The following is a 17,241-nucleotide window of genomic DNA, read 5'->3' as shown; positions in this document are numbered from 1 at the left end:
TGGTATGTAGGTCTTCTACACAATGTAAGAATGCCTCTCTCTTTGTCTGGTTTGCAGACAATTGAGAAATGTGAAATCTCCCCCTTGGGGGGAGTCTTTGAAGTCCAGAAGATATCCCTGGGACACAATTTCTAAAGCCCAGGAATCGTGAACATCTCTTGCCCAAGCCTGAGCGAAGAGAGAAAGTCTGCCCCTACTAGATCCGGTCCTGGATCGGGGGCTACCCCTTCATGCTGTCTTAGAGGCAGCTGCAGGCTTCTTGGCCTGTTTACCCTTGTTCCAAGCCTGGTTAGGTCTCCAGACTGACTTGGATTGGGCAAAATTCCCCTCTTGCTTTGCAGCAGAGGAAGCTGAAACGGGACCACCCTTGAAGTTCCGAAAGGAACGAAAATTATTTTGTTTGGTCCTCATTTTATTTGTTTTATCCTGAGGGAGGGCATGGCCTTTCCCTCCAGAGATGTCTGAAATAATCTCTTTCAGTTCAGGCCCGAATAGGGTCTTTCCTTTGAAAGGGATGTTCATAAGTTTATATTTTGATGACACATCAGCAGACCAGGACTTAAGCCATAACGCCCTGCGTGCTAAAATGGCAAAACCTGAATTCTTTGCCTCTAATTTAGCCAGTTGGAAAGCGGCATCTGTAATGAAAGAATTAGCCAACTTAAGGGCCTTAATTCTATCCATAATATCCTCTAATGGAGTCTCCCTCTGAAGATCCTCTTCTAGAGCCTCAAACCAGAAAGCAACTGCAGTAGTTACAGGAACAATGCACGCAATAGGTTGGAGAAGAAAACCTTGATGAACAAAAATTTTCTTCAGGAGACCCTCTAATTTTTTATCCATAGAATCTTTGAAAGCACAACTGTCTTCGATAGGTATAGTTGTACGCTTAGCAAGAGTAGAAATAGCTCCCTCCACCTTAGGGACCGTCTGCCACGAGTCCCGCATGGTGTCAGATATGGGAAACATTTTCTTAAAAAGAGGAGGGGGAGCGAACGGAATACCTGGTCTATCCCACTCCTTAGTAACAATATTCACAATCCTCTTAGGGACTGGAAAAAAATCAGTGTAAACAGGAACCTCTAAGTATTTGTCCATTTTACACAATTTCTCTGGGACCACTATAGGGTCACAATCATCTAGAGTCGCTAATACCTCCCTGAGCAATACGCGGAGGTGTTCAAGCTTAAATTTAAAGGCCGTCATATCAGAATCTGTCTGAGGGAGCTTCTTTCCTGAATCAGAAATTTCTCCCTCAGATAACAAATCCCTTACCCCTACTTCAGAACATTGTGAGGGTATATCGGATACGGCTACTAAAGCGTCAGACGGCTCAGCATTTGTTTTTAACCCAGAGCTGTCATGCTTTCCTTGTAAACCAGGCAGTTTAGATAAAACCTCTGTGAGGGTTGTATTCATAACTGTGGCCATGTCTTGTAAAGTAAAAGAATTTGACACACTAGAGGTACTTGGCGTCACTTGTGCGGGCGTTACTGGTTGTGACACTTGGGGAGAGCTAGATGGCAAACCCTCATTCTCTTCTGTCTGAGAATCATCTATTGTAATATTTTTAAGTGCAAAAATATGGTCTTTATAATTTATAGACATATCAGTGCAAGTGGGACACATTCTAAGAGGGGGTTCCACAATAGCTTCTAAACACATTGAACAAGGATTTTCCTTGGTTTCAGACAAGTTAAACAGGCTAGTAATGTAACAAGCAAGCTTGGAAAACACTTTAATCAAAGCAAATAACACTTAGAAAAAACCGGTACTGTGCCTTTAAGAGAAAAAAAGCTGCTCAAACTCTGCAAAACAGTGTAAAAAAGCAGTAAACTCAACAAAATTTTTACAGTAGCATCATAAAGCCTTAGTAACTTTGCACAGCTATGCAAATAAACAACTAAACCCGTTAATGTAAAAACCGGATTGACCAAACTTAAAAAAACGGTAAATAAACGTTCAGCACCTTGCCACAGCTCTGCTGTGGCGCCTACCTGCCCTTTAGGAATGATTTGTGGGGAAAAAAACTTCTTTACAGCCCTCAAACACAGTAGGAACCTCTGGAGAAGCAGCTGGATGTCTCTGAGGAAAAGAAACTGCACAACTGAGGCGTGAAAATAGGCCCCTCCCACCTCACTCGAAGTTATGGGGCCTAAAAGAAACACAACAGAGTTTTTCTTAAACTAGCCATGTGGGTTAAAAACCCTTAAACAAGCCACAATGACCCCTTAAAGTCCCTCAAAAAACGTTATATTAGCATTTTTTATAAATAAACAAAAACGTTTTTTCCTATCAGTGTCACCAGTAACTAATGAGCCCTTAATGCAAGCTAGAATTCCTACTAAGTGTCTGAATACAGCTTACCCTTCCCTTATGGGGATATTGCCAGCTTTTTCTAGAATAATCACAGTCTGTCTATAAAAAAATAGACTGAACATACCTCAATGCAGCTTAGCCTGCAAACCGTTCCCCCAACTGAAGTTTTCCTGTACTCTTCAGCCCTTGTGAGAACAGCAGTGATTCTTAGTTACAAAGTGCTAAGATCATCATCCTCCTTTCAGAAATCTTCATCCCTTTTCTGCCAGAGAGTAAATAGTACACACCGGTACCATTTAAAATAATAAACTTTTGCTTGAGAAAATCACCACACTCACTTTACCATTCCTAGTTACTTAGAGTAGGCAAAGAGAATGACTGGGGGTGGAGCTAAGGGAGGAGATATATAGACAGCTCTGCTGTGGGTGCTCTCTTTGCCACTTCCTGTAGGGAAGGAGAATATCCCACAAGTATGGATGAATCAGTGGACTCGATACATCTTACAAGAGAAATATCATTTTTTATATATTTCTATCCTTTGAATATCACTTTCATTATATATATATCTTCTATCACATGTTGAAAAACATTTTTGTATGGTAAGCTCCGTTTCTTAGGAGCGCTTCTGTTCGACACACACCCTTCTTTTTTGGCACACTCTTGGATCATTTTTGAGGAATTTATGATCCCTTGCAGGAATAGATAGCTAAATACCCCCCAGCTAGCACTCACACCACTTCTCTTTTTCCATTGCTTCTCTTCCTAAGTTGTCTTGCTAACATTTTTACCTGTTTTTTTAACTCCCTCATAATATGTTTTTTTTAAGAAATAGGGCTTTTCGCTTCGCCTCTATCCCCAGATATAAGTTTGACTTTGTTTGTGATCAATGCTTTTTAGTAGGGAGTGATCTTTAGGGTAGCGTTTATGTATATGCTGTAGTTTAGCTAGGTCTTCTAGAAGGGATTTTAAATATGATAGGCGTTGTTTATTCTTAGTTGCCTTCAGGGCTATTAGTTCCCCTCTAATCATGCATTTATGGGCTTCCCATATATACTGTGTATCTATGTCCTGTGTGTTGTTCAGTCTAAAATAATCCTCTATCGATTGTGTGAGTTGAATGCATACTAATGGGTCTTTTAGTAATGTTTTGTCCAGTTTCTAAACTCTATCCTGGGTTTGGGAAGTGGGCCAGTTGAGAGTGCAACTGGTCATAGCGTGATCTGACCATGTGAGGGGAGAGATATTGGTTCGTTGGACAAGGGCTAAGCTGGTTACATCTATTAGTAGGTAATCTATCCTTGTGTATAGTTGATGGGGGTAAGAGTAAAAAGGTATAGTCTTTTGTGGATGGATGATGAAGCCTCCAGGCATCATGAACTGCTATAGAAGAGCAGATTTTTATGGATTTGAGTGTATTATGTGGGACAGATGAAGTGCCAGAGGACCAGTCAATTTTGGGATCTAAAGCTATATTGAAGTCCCCTCCTACTATTAGGCTTCCCCTCGCTATTTCTAGTATTTTGTTGCAGGTATGGTGAAAAAATTTGGGGCATTTGGGGCATATATATTAGCTATTATTATTGGTTTGTTATAAAGTATCCCTGATATAATTATATATCTCCCTTCCTTGTCCTCACATGTAGTAGTGAGCTGGAATGGGAGGGTGTCAGGGTTTTTTCCCTGCTTTGTTTGCCATGTGCTGCTGGCAGCCATTTTACTCACCTCTCTTGCTGACTCTGGTGCATACTGTGTGATGATGCTCATTTCCTGCACTTCCTTTTATGGCTAGACTGGTGTACATCATCCGTGTGAGACAGGATGCAGTCTCAGAATTGTGATGTCTGTTTGATTTAAAGGGCCTCTGTTCAGTATGCTTTGCCCTTGCGTTGTCTCAGACCTGTTTGTGAGAGATCCTGTGTATTACCTGGCTGTCTGACGTCCATCCTGGTTTCTGGTTCCTGATCCCTGGCTTGTTCCTGACTCTGCTGTTCTCCTTGTTCCTGATTCCGGCTCGTCTGACTACTCGCTTTGGCTCCTGACTCGTCTCGTATGACTATTCGCTTTGGCTCCTGACTCGGCTCGTCTGACTACCAGCTCTGGTTTTGATTCCTGGCTTGTTATTTGACTTGTGGACTTTTTATTATTTTTTGCTATTAATAAAGGTGTGATTATTTTTACACTTCTCGTCTCAGTCTGATTCCTGGCATCCTGACAGAGGGTCTTTTTGATGAGTATGCCTACCCCGTTATGTTTGGTAGAGTGGGAAGCTAGGTATACTGTACCGAATTTCCTGAAAGACACTCGATAGAGGGTAATGGAGCTGTGATCGGTTTGGCCCGTGTATCAGGTTGCTTGATAAATCTGATGTTCCGATCACGCGGAGTCTGTCCGCAGTTTGCTACTGAGGCCCGGGGTAGCAATGGCGTTGTGACGCAGTTCACGTTGTTTTGCCTGTGGTCAGGCTAATTTGTCGCCTATATCTCTTCTGCTTTGTGGCTGTTGTGGTCTGGGTGATTTTTAGACCCCAAAGCTTGTGTTTCTGGGATCCGTGTGCCCCCTTAGAATTGTTGGGAGCCCTGACGGCTACGGAGCTCTACTACAGTGCGGCCATGTCCCAGCATGGCTTGGCTCCACCCCCCGCTTATTGATTTGTTTTATTCAAACATTGCTTATTATTTCTAATAATTATTTTAATAAACTATGTTTGTTTATTGATTTGGTCTCTGTTTAATTAATAGGCAAATCAGAACTAAAAGGATTCAGGTTTTATATGTATTATCCTTTGCAAATTATATAATTCAGAGTGCTATTAAATTGCACACATTGCCCTGCAAAGCTGGTAACTGCTATTATATATATATTGAGTTACATTAACAGAATGTTATAGAAGTTCCATAATATTTATTGTGTCTTAACACATAATACACTTTGCGGGTACACTTTTGAAATAATAATAATAATAGATGATATTTACAACATTGTATTTGGAATATGTATTACAATGTTTTGTTTTTAAAAAAAATAGATGTTCTTGTGCTACATAAACCAAATATTTTTGTGTGAGTTGTCCCAGCCAATGAGCAGTTGTTGTGGTAACTAATGGGGTAATATCCCTGAGTTCTCAGGCTCATTAGTAGTGCAGAATCATGCTATTAAATGGGACATAAAAGTGCAAAAACAATCATTTTCTGGCAAGGTAGTTAAACACTTAGATAAAGTCAGCTACAAAGCAACACTGTACTACGGGGAGCTAGCTGAGCACATCTGGTGGAAGCATATATGTGTAGCCACAAATTACCAACTAGTTGGAAAGCATACCTAGATGCTTTTAAACTAAGGTTTTAAAAGTAAAGTTGATGATAGAAGTAAATAGAAAAGCCTCCATATATTGCATGCTTTATCTGATACACTAAAGTTTAACATTTACTTTCATAGATTCCCTTTAAAGTAAAATCATATTATATCACTAAGAAGATCATTTTAGCTCTAGCATTAGGTTAAGTAGGTCCTGACCATAAATGGAATTTAGCACAAGATTATCACAATCCACTTCCCAGACCCGCCATACTTTTTGCAGTGTCCTTCCATGTTGGTATCTCCTTAAGCTTGATATAATCTTTAATACCATAATGTTCACGCCTTTTTTTCGTGTCCAGGCCCTTCAGGAAATCTAAACAGCAGAGAAAGGTAAAGAATAACAGAATTAGTAAAGAAAAAAGAAAAAAAACGCATTTCCAACAGCAGATGATTCCGTTTAAAAGGGCCAGAAAACAAACATTTCTAGCATGGATATGAAAGTGTACATGTAAAGAAAATATTTGCTGCATGAAATTTAAAAAATAATGCTATTTCTTTTGGTTTTTAAAGGGATACAGAACCCAAATGTTTTATTCTGTGATTCAGCTAGAGCAGCAATTTTAACCAACTTTCTAAATTTACTCCTATTATCAATTTTTCTTCGTTCTCTTGGTAACTTTATTTGAAAAGGCATGAATGTGAGCTTACTAGCCGGTCCATTTTTGGTTTAGCAGCCTGGATAGTGCTTGCCGATTGGTGGCTATATTTAGCCACCAATCAGCAAGCGATACCCAGGTGCTGAACCAAAGATAAGCTTACATTCCCGTTTTTTCAAATAAAGATACCAAGAGAACAAAGAAAATTGATAATAGGAGTAAATTAGAAAGTTGCCTAAAATTGTTGCTTCATCTGGATCACAGAAGAAAACATTTGGGTTCAGTATCCCTTTAAGCTAAAATGAAATGCAGCTGTTCCTTAAAACACACAAACTATATTGTAACTACAAGACATTTCTTTCTTGTTGTCTTGCTATAGAACAATGATGGCTAACCTTGCAACCCAGACGTTTTGGAACTACATTTTACATGATGCTTAGGCACTCCAGTCTAGTTGAGCATCATGGGAAATGTAGTTTCCGAAACATCAAGGGTGCCAAGATTAGCCATCACTGCTATGAAATCATTTATAAACCAAGTGCAAACATTTTCAAAACAAATTAACACCTTGTTTTCTGCAATTGTATTTCAATAGCCAACCTCCCCCTCCTCCTGCCATATTTGTAAGAGCCAGAAGGCTAGGCACTATCATTATGTCAATAAAACGTGCATTACTTTGTGGTATTTTATCTTATCACCTCTGCTGGGGCAAAAAAGGGACATATATGTAGCATGGTTAGGTGTGTGAAGTCTGCAGAGTTCACTTTTTCTCTTCATTAGAAAATGCACAATTTTTAAAGTTAGATTTCAGGAAAGGGGGCAAAATAAATACTTACCTCACAACTATATACTGTACCTCACAACTATATACTGTGTGTGTGTGTATATATATATATATATATATATATATTATTTTTACTAAAAAAAGGAAAAAAAACTTAGACGGTCGTTTGGTCCCAGCATAGAGTTGTTTGGTCCCAGCATAGATTAAAGTGTTACCATAAAGTTCTATTACTATAAACTCTTTAAATTCTTCTTTATATGCATCGAGATCCCCCCAAAATGTATGTAGATTGTGTGAAACGTGAAGTAAACCTATGATAGCTTTTCTTTTCTATATAAAGAACATAACTACATGGCAACATTTTTATTAAAGGAAAATACTGCAAAAATAAATACACTAACTTTATTTTGTGCAAATCATTTTCCTTACAAATATCAATACATAACAGCTCCTGAGTTTGGATACAGCCATTGATTGGCTGCTTAATACAAACAGATCACTCCTGATTGGCTAAGAGGATCGGGGAGATACTGACTTTAAGTATTTAAGACTTTATAAAACCAGATTCCTGGTGTAAAATATATACACAAAAGACAAGAATTAATGCAATAATGAAATGCTATCCAACCATTCTATTATTTTTTCTTCGTTCTCTTGGTATATTTATTTGAAAAGCAGGGGGCCACCTCATAAGCTTTACATTCCTGCTTTTCAAACAAAGATACCAAGAGAACAAAAAATATAATAGGAGTAAATTAGGAAGTTGCTATTCTATCTGAATTATTAAAGAAAAAAATAGCATTAATATCCAATTAAAAGTGCTTCTAAATAAAATTATCCAAACCTTATCATCTAAAGTAATAAATAAGTGGCTGTATACTATTTTGACAAATTATTGGTACTAGTAGATATGTGGACAGGACTTCACTCACTTTTTGCTTCCTTCCAACTGGTAGAGGGGGAATTTAAATCAATCTTCCCACTTGCAGCCATATTGGAAGATGAGGAGAAATTCTGTACCTCAGGAACACACCAAAAGAAAGAGTGGTAGGAACCAAACAGTATAGATTTTGGGAAATTTATATCAAGATGTTTCACTGCCAGTTGGCTTTGTGCTATTGGTCTGAGGTGACAGGAACTAAAATGTTGTCCAAATATGAATAATGGCGGCAAAATCCAGGAGGCTGCGGTCAGGGGGCGTGGCGTCAATGGTCTTCGAAATTTGGCGGGAAATTCGCCAGGAAACTTCTGAAGAGCAACCAAATTTAAAGCAGCAGAATGGCTGACAGCAACACCTGCCCCAAATTGAGTAAAGGCGACAGATTTTAACCCAAATGATGGCAAATATAAGCGGCCTGTGTTGCGGAGGCTGAGCACACTGTGCTCTCTCAGAGCCCTGGAAATCGTCTGCATTTAGCTGACAGTTGGGAAGGGATTTGGTACACTAAGTTATAAATAGCCTGCGGCAAATTGTTCTCCCTTACAAGTGCAAAGTTATGACTGACAGAACCACTTGTGTCCGAGGGTAGGAAGTGCCCTGCTGTGCGTGTCAAGCCTCAGTTAACTCCGGTTTAACACCCACTAGTGATGTCCAGTTCATGAACGAATCGTTCATTTCAACTGGTTCTTTTCAGTGAACTGTATGAATCAGTTCACCAGACTGAACTGATTCGTTTGCAAACAGTTCACTTCCTGAGTCTGCAGCAGCACTGGTAATACGATCCTAGAGTGAGTTCTGCTTCTGCTAACTCCTCCTTTAATGAATCACACAGCAGAATCTCACTCTAGGATCATATTACCAGTGTTGTTGAATCAGTGTACTGTTAGCTAACTCGTTTGCAATGAATCGCTCTGTTAACAGTTCACTGATTCAAAGAGTAATATGCCATTTCTGTATTGTGTTACACTTTCACAATAAATAGCATTTTATTTGTTAGCTACCCATATTTCCCCACAATTGCTTTTTTAATGAAGTGTGTGGAAAACCACAATGTACGTTAAACTTTTTTTTTTTTTTAACATAATGCTGTCTTGTTACTTCATTAGGGCTACTACATATTCTAAAATAAAGAACCACAGTAGATTGCTTTCTTTTTTATATTCATAAGGAAAGGAAGCAAATTGTATACAATTTGTAAAATGTTCTCAAATAAACTACAAGCTGGTAGTGCTGGATTCACACAAGGAGGAGTCCATGATTGATTTGATGCAGGAGCAACTAGCAGCAGAGAGCAGACACAGTGACTCAGGACTCGCAGAGAGCAGACACAGTGACTCAGGACTCATTCTAAATGATTCAGAATCGCTGCGTCTGTACTGAATCTGCGATTCTTCTGCTCTGCCTCTCAAACGCATCACGTAATCAGTAGGTGAACTGATGAATCGGTTCATGAACCGGTTCAGTTAATCGAACCGTCCAAAATGAACCGATTCATCAGGATGAACCGAACTTCACATCACTAACACCCACCCAACTGACATAAATTGTTATTTGCGTTCCAAGTGTGTGATTATTTAAGATGCCGTCTGGTTAAACTATAGACATAAATTCATTAAATAATAGCCCCCCATGTTGTGGTAACTAATGGGGTAATATCCCCGTGATATTCCGGTACAACATAAGTAGAAATGGCGACCGGACCAGTGCAGTAGTTTATTTCGGGTGAGGTCATTTACCTACTCATATCCCAACAATTCTAATCCAGACTGTTCTCAAAATCAAGCTTTAGATAAGGAATGAAAAAATACTGTGTTATATAAACACATTAACATTTCATCAGTCAATTCAATAACTATCTACATATACAATATATATAAATATATATATATATATATATATATATATATATATATATATATATATATATATATATATATATAAATGTTCACTAGTCCCAGACCATTAAAAAAAAAAAACTTTTATCCTATATTTACCATTGAGTGGACTAGTAACATTTCTCCCCTTACTCTTAAACTATAGTGATCTGCTATTTTCCCACATATTTTCTTTACACACACACACACACACATATATATATATATATATATATATATATATATATATATATATATATATATATATATATATATAGTTACCATATTGCCGCTTTAAAAAGGGACACATATGAAAAATACATATGTCAGGGTTCTTATACAAAACATTTCTTTAAACAGCCCTGACATATATATTTTTCATATTTGTTCCTTCTTAAAGCGGCAATATGGTCACCCTATATATATATATATATATATATATATATATATATATATATATATACATACAAAATAAAAATGTGTGTGTTAGGGTTGCCAGCTGTGCTCCCTAAAAATACTAGATGACTGGACACAGGATGTAGCTGCGTTCACATAATGTCCCCACAAAAGCTCAACCTTATATCCCACCCTTGATCCCACCACATATTTTTCTCCCCTTGGTTGCCAGTAACACATGTATGTAGTAGTGATATGAACCCCTTGGCTGCCAGAAGTAAACACCCAGCAATGATTAAACACCCCCATAGTAACACATATAATAGAAAATGCACACTCTGTGGCCCTCTCTGCATCAGCCATCGATGGCGTGATCGTTGGTGGGTGGGAGCTGAGGCGGGTGAGCGGCCATCGATGAAGGAGGGGTGGCGGGATCGTGTGCACGGAAGCGGGAGGGTGGGAACCCTACACTATGGGACAAGTATAAGGTGGGAGAGAGGACTGGGGATGGTGGACATTTAAAATTAAGCGATCTGGGAGAGGGTGGGGGGTTGGATGTGGAGGTGGTGGTGGGGCAGCTAAACTACAGACAATATACAGTATTTTTTAAATAAAAAAAACAAAAAAACATTTTATTTCAAACTGGGTACTGGCAGACAGCTGCCAGTACCGAATATGGCGCACAATAAGGCAGAGTTAGAGAGCTGTTTGGGGAGGGATCAGGGAGGTTGGGGGCTAAGTGGGGATTCTACACAGCAGAATTATTATTATTTATTTTTTTTGAACAAAAAAAAAAAACGTTTATTTTAGTACTGTCTTTCTGCCAGTACTTAAAGGGATACTGAACCCAAATTGTTTCTTTCATGATTCGGATACAGCATGCAATTTTAAGCAACTTTCTAATTTACTTCTGTTATCAATTTTTCTTCATTCTCTTGATATCTTTATTTCAAAAAGAAGGCATCTAAGCTAAGGAGCCAGAAAATTTTTGGTTCAGAACCATGGACAGCATTTGTTTATTGGTGCTGTCCAATCATCAAGGACAACCCAGGTTGTTCACCAAAAATGGGCCGGCATCTAAACTTAAATTCTTGCTTTTCAAATAAACATACCAGGAGAATGAAGACAATTTGATAATAGGAGTACATTAGAAAGTTGCTTAAAATTGCATGCTCTATCTGAATCACAAAAGAAAAAATTTGGGTACAGTGTCCCTTTAAGATGGCGGGGACAATTGTGGGGTGGGGGAGGGAAGAGAGCTGTTTAGGAGGGATCAGGGGGTGTGATGTGTCAGGTGGGAGGCTGATCTCTACACTAAAGCTAAAATTAACCCTGCAAGCACCCTACAAGCTACCTAATTAACCCCTTCACTGCTTGACATAATACATGTGTGATGTGCTGCAGCATTTAGCAGCCTTCTAATTACCAAAAAGCAACGCCAAAGCCATATATGTCTGCTATTTCTGAACAAAGGGGATCCCAGAGAAGCTTTTACAACCATTTGTGCCATAATTGTTTTTAAATAATTTCAGTGAGAAACCTAAAATTGTGAGAAATTTTAAGTTTTTTGTTATTTGATCTCATTTGGCGGTGAAATGGTGGCATGAAATATACCAAAATGGGCGTAGATCAATACTTTGGGTTGTCTACTACATTACACTAAAGCTAAAATTAACCCTTCAAGCTCCCTAATTAACCTCTTCACTGCTGGGAATAATACACGTGTGGTGTAACAGATTTTGGGGGTCAAAGTTAGAAAAAGTGTGTTTTTTTCCATTTTTTCCTCATATTTTATATATTTTTTTATAGTAAATTATAAGATATAATGAAAATAATGGTATCTTTAGAAAGTCTATTTAATGGCGAGAAAAACGGTATATAATATGTGTGGGTACAGTAAATGAGTAAGAGGAAAATTACAGCTAAACATAAACACCGCAAAAATGTAAAAATGACCTTGGTCCCAAACGGTTAGAAAATGAAAAGTGCTGTGGTCCTTAAGGGGTTAAACACTGTACTGTAAGTTGCCTCATCTAATGCAGCTGTTTTTTATGCTTGACCCGGATTAAGAAAAGGCAACTGGCGATCTGTAATAAATTCAGATCAGACTGATGCGCATCTGGCGAGCAGTATACGCACTGATGGCAGATGTACTCACACTACATATTAGCATATTGGGGCACCAAGCCGGATTTCCCGCACGACTATTGGCTAAGAGGTGGAAACGTCACCTATTACCCAAAATAGCGTTCTGCCGGTGGGCTGCCTTAGCAACTCAGTGCGGCATTGCTTGGAACAAATAAAGGAGCTTTCAGCATGAAGTATTTTATACTTCATGAATGAAAGTCCCCTTTATTTGTTCCATTGGTAAATCCTAGCATTTCACAAACGCTAGGATTTACCATCACTTTAACATTGAATGGACTAGTAACATTTCTCCCCTTACTATTAAACTATAGTGATCTGCTATTTTTCCACATATATACTTTCCGCACACATACACATATATATATATATTTGCATACGAAGAGAAAAGCGCTCTACCAGGAACGAACAACAGCTCATCAGCCTGGAAGCAGCCTCTTTTAGACCAGTGTGCTTTTCACAGAGGAAAACTTTCCTTAAGTATATCAGTCTGATCCTGCCAACTAAGGTCAGTCCAGCCCCGAAATACCAGGCAATTCTTCTCTGAACAAGGAACATGACAACCCCAGATGATCGTTTCGGCCTCCTTTGGACCTCGTCAGTGAGGTGAAACCACATTCCTCTAAGCACACTGGGCAAGGAGTCCACGTCTGGTTTCCCCCATCACCCATAGGGAGACTTCCCCAGGGTCATATTAATTTGCATACGAAGAGAGAAGCGCTCTACCAAGAATGAACAACAGCTCATCAGCTAGTTCTATGGCGATTTACAACCTGGAAGCAGCCTCTTTTAGACCAGTGTGCTTTTCACAGAGGAAAACTTTCCTAAATTATATCAGTCTGATCCCGCCAAGTAAGGTCAGTCCAGCCCCGAAATACCAGGCAATTCTTCTCTGAACAAGGAATATGGCTACACCTCACTGACGAGGCCCAATGAAGGCCGAAACGATTGTCTGGGGTTGCTGTGTTCCTTGTTCCGAGAGGAATTGCCTGGTATTTTGGCGCTGGACTGACCATAAAATGCGGCATCAGACTGATATACTACAGAAAAGTTCTACTCTGTGAAAAGCATTACTGGGCTAAAAAGCTGCACCCAGGTGGTAAATCACCATAGAATAGGCTAACAATGGTATTGAGCCAATTGTTCGTTCCTGTGAGTGCACTTCTCTCTGTATGTATTTAGTGTCCCTATGGGAAAAAAGGGGCAACCATACGTGGACTCCTTGCTCAGTGTGCTTAGAGAAATATGGCTACACCTCACTGACGAGGCCCAATGAAGGCCGAAACGATGGTCTGGGGTTGCTGTGTTCCTTGTTCAGAGAGGAATTGCCTGGTATTTCGGCACTGGACTGACCGTAATAGGCGGGATCAGCCCGATATACTACAGTAAAGTTCTACTCTGTGAAAAGCATTACTGGGCTAAAAAGCTGTACCCAGGTGGTAATTCGCCATAGAACAGGCTAACAATGGTATTGAGCCAGTTGTTCGTTCCTATGAGTGCACTTCTCTCTGTATATATATATATTAGGGATGCACCGAAATTTCGGCCGCAGAAAGTTTCGGCCGAAAATGGCATTTTTTGTTATTTCGTTTTTCGGGTTTTTTTGCCTTTTATTTTCAGTAAAATTATTGTATAGCATATTTCAAATTTAATGCCAGCCTAGAGCTGCTGTTTAAGTTCATTACTTGACTTACTGTTTTGCATATAATAATAGTTTTCTAGGACTATACTTTATTTTGATAATTGGTAACAAAACAAAAACGGTTAAATCTCATTCTGTTACACAGAACTAAATAAAGAATAATACTAGCGATGCACCAAAATTTGGGCCGCCGAAAATGTGCAATTCCAATTTCGGCCCAAAGAGAACCAAAATGGCTAAAAATGTACAGCCTTCCCCTGTTCTATTGAGTTACATGTCTATCCTTAGCATAAGGTGAGCAGCACAGCACTGGCATGGTACACAGAGCACACACATAAGTACCATGACATGATGATATTTGAAACCAGCAGAGCCCCTTTTTTTTTTTTTAGAAGGAAACCAAAGTTCTGAATAGTGAATACAGTAATCAAAGGAGGATAAGTAACATGTTTATAAACACTTGATATTATCAGACACAGCCCTAAGCACACACAGTGAATATGTATAAGCCTTATATACAGTGCTTATACATCAGCCTCTTGTGCGTAGACATTCTATTCGCCTGAGGCAAAAATGCGTGCACACTATATATGCATAAGCCCCAAGCTTGCACACAATTGGTACAAATTAGCACCCACCAGACAGTGTATACAAAAAAAGCACAGTAACTTTCTATAACCACGTTGGTCCTGGTGATAGGTGACAGGCAGACTCCATTTGGGGCTCCGGACATATAATCTGACGGGTCAGTGTGAGACCCGAACCAGGAACTAGGCGGAGATACGATAAGAGACGATCAGGTGTAGCCACGCCCATTGCACGGATAACTACACCCAAAAACAAAACATATGTCCCCCTCGTATTGTTGTCTGGCTATAACCACGCTCTCCCTTATAGAGCTTTAGTTTCACTGCAGATCACGCCCTACGGTACAAGTGACCACGTCCATTTGTTGGAGCTTTCCCGCCTACAAGCTCACTCAGCTACACACACATACTGTAGTTAAAAAAGAAAAAAACAATTTCGGTATCGGTTTCGGTCCAGAATTTTCATTTCGGTGCATCCCTAATAAATATATATATATATATATATATATACAACACATAGAAACACCCAGCACTCACCAGCTAGCTCACAGCTAAGATAAAATCACAACTGGAAAGGTTAGTCACCGCATCTGGCCAAATGGGAAAGCTCAGGCACCACGTCAAGGTCCTTTCCATTTCCTGAGTCCCTAACACAGTGCTATTTAGCACCCAATGCTGGATGTTACTGAGTCACAGGATGTGTACCTGATCCGGTCTTGAAGTGCAGTTCCCTTCCATGTTTTGTATTTTATATGGGTGATTACAGCCACCTGTGCACCCCTTCTTTGTTCTCAGTTTGTTTGGCTTTGTGAGCTCGCATGATGGTGTGTCTGTGTTAGGGACTCAGGCAATGGAAAGGACCTTGACGTGGTGCCTGAGCTTTCCCATTTGGCCAGATGCGGTGACTAACCTTTCCAGTTGTGATTTTATCTTAGCTGTGAGCTAGCTGGTGAGTGCTGGGTGTTTCTATGTGTTGTATTACTTTTTATTTGTAATCTCCCTTGTTTCTTGCACCCATTCTGGACTGGGGTTAACTGCCTGTGGCTCTGGTGACATCACAGCTTTTTTGGAGTGCTATTTAGCACCCAGGGCTGGATGTTACTGAGTCACAGGATGTGTACCTGATCCGCTCTTGGAGTGCAGTTCCCTTCCATGTTTTGTATTTTCTATGGGTGATTACAGCCACCTGTGCACCCCTTCTTTGTTCTCAGTTTGTTTGGCTTTGTGAGCTCGCATGATGGTGTGCCTGTGTTAGGGACTTAGGCAATGGAAAGGACCTTGACGTGGTGCCTGAGCTTTCCCATTTGGCCAGATGCGGTGACTAACCTTTCCAGTTGTGATTTTATCTTAGCTGTGAGCTAGCTGGTGAGTGCTTGGTGTTTCTATGTGTTGTATTACTTTTTATTTGTAATCTCCCTTGTTTCTTGCACCCATTCCGGACTGGGGTTAACTGCCTGTGGCTCTGGTGACATCACAGCTTTTTTGGAGTGCTATTTAGCACCCAGGGCTGGATGTTACTGAGTCACAGGATGTGTACCTGATCCGGTCTTGGAGTGCAGTTCCCTTCCATGTTTTGTATTTTCTATGGGTGATTACAGCCACCTGTGCACCCCTTCTTTGTTCTCAGTTTGTTTGGCTTTGTGAGCTCGCATGATGGTGTGCCTGTGTTAGGGACTCAGGCAATGGAAAGGACCTTGACGTGGTGCCTGAGCTTTCCCATTTGGCCAGATGCGGTGACTAACCTTTCCAGTTGTGATTTTATCTTAGCTGTGAGCTAGCTGGTGAGTGCTGGGTGTTTCTATGTGTTGTATTACTTTTTATTTGTAATCTCCCTTGTTTCTTGCACCCATTCCGGACTGGGGTTAACTGCCTGTGGCTCTGGTGACATCACAGCTTTTTTGGAGTGCTATTTAGCACCCAGGGCTGGATGTTACTGAGTCACAGGATGTGTACCTGATCCGGTCTTGGAGTGCAGTTCCCTTCCATGTTTTGTATTTTCTATGGGTGATTACAGCCACCTGTGCACCCCTTCTTTGTTCTCAGTTTGTTTGGCTTTGTGAGCTCGCATGATGGTGTGCCTGTGTTAGGGACTCAGGCAATTGAAAGGACCTTGACGTGGTGCCTGAGCTTTCCCATTTGGCCAGATGCGGTGACTAACCTTTCCAGTTGTGATTTTATCTTAGCTGTGAGCTAGCTGGTGAGTGCTGGGTGTTTCTATGTGTTGTATTACTTTTTATTTGTAATCTCCCTTGTTTCTTGCACCCATTCCGGACTGGGGTTAACTGCCTGTTGCTCTGGTGACATCACAGCTTTTTTGGAGTGCTATTTAGCACCCAGGGCTGGATGTTACTGAGTCACAGGATGTGTACCTGATCCGGTCTTGGAGTGCAGTTCCCTTCCATGTTTTATATATATATATATATATATATATATATATATATATATATATATATATATATATATATATATATATATATATATATATATATATATATTACAAAATCAAAATTTGTGTCTGTTGGGGTTGCCAGCTGTGCTCCATAAAAATACTGGACAACCTATAGGTGTCTGGACACAGGATGTAGCTGTGTTCACATAATG

The 17,241-nt window shown here is 39.9% G+C and overlaps 1 protein-coding gene across 1 annotated transcript in view; it reads right to left on the bottom strand.

The window, feature by feature from the left end:
- Window positions 1-8,517, bottom strand: part of MACROD1 (mono-ADP ribosylhydrolase 1) — a 98,077-nt gene extending 89,560 nt beyond the window's left edge. Inside the window, exons 1-2 of the mRNA XM_053720063.1 lie at window positions 7,989-8,517; window positions 5,888-5,989 (exon numbers count right to left, since the gene is read on the bottom strand). Coding sequence (XP_053576038.1) covers window positions 5,888-5,989; window positions 7,989-8,469 — 583 coding nt within the window. The 5' untranslated portion in view covers window positions 8,470-8,517. The remainder of the gene's footprint in view (window positions 1-5,887; window positions 5,990-7,988) is intronic.
- Between the last annotated feature and the right edge of the window lie 8,724 nt (window positions 8,518-17,241).

Source organism: Bombina bombina, chromosome 7, assembly GCF_027579735.1.
Source record: "Bombina bombina isolate aBomBom1 chromosome 7, aBomBom1.pri, whole genome shotgun sequence".
Taxonomy (NCBI): domain Eukaryota; kingdom Metazoa; phylum Chordata; class Amphibia; order Anura; family Bombinatoridae; genus Bombina; species Bombina bombina.
The sequence above is the reverse complement of the archived record's forward strand: the minus strand, read 5'-3'. Positions and strand labels throughout refer to the sequence as shown.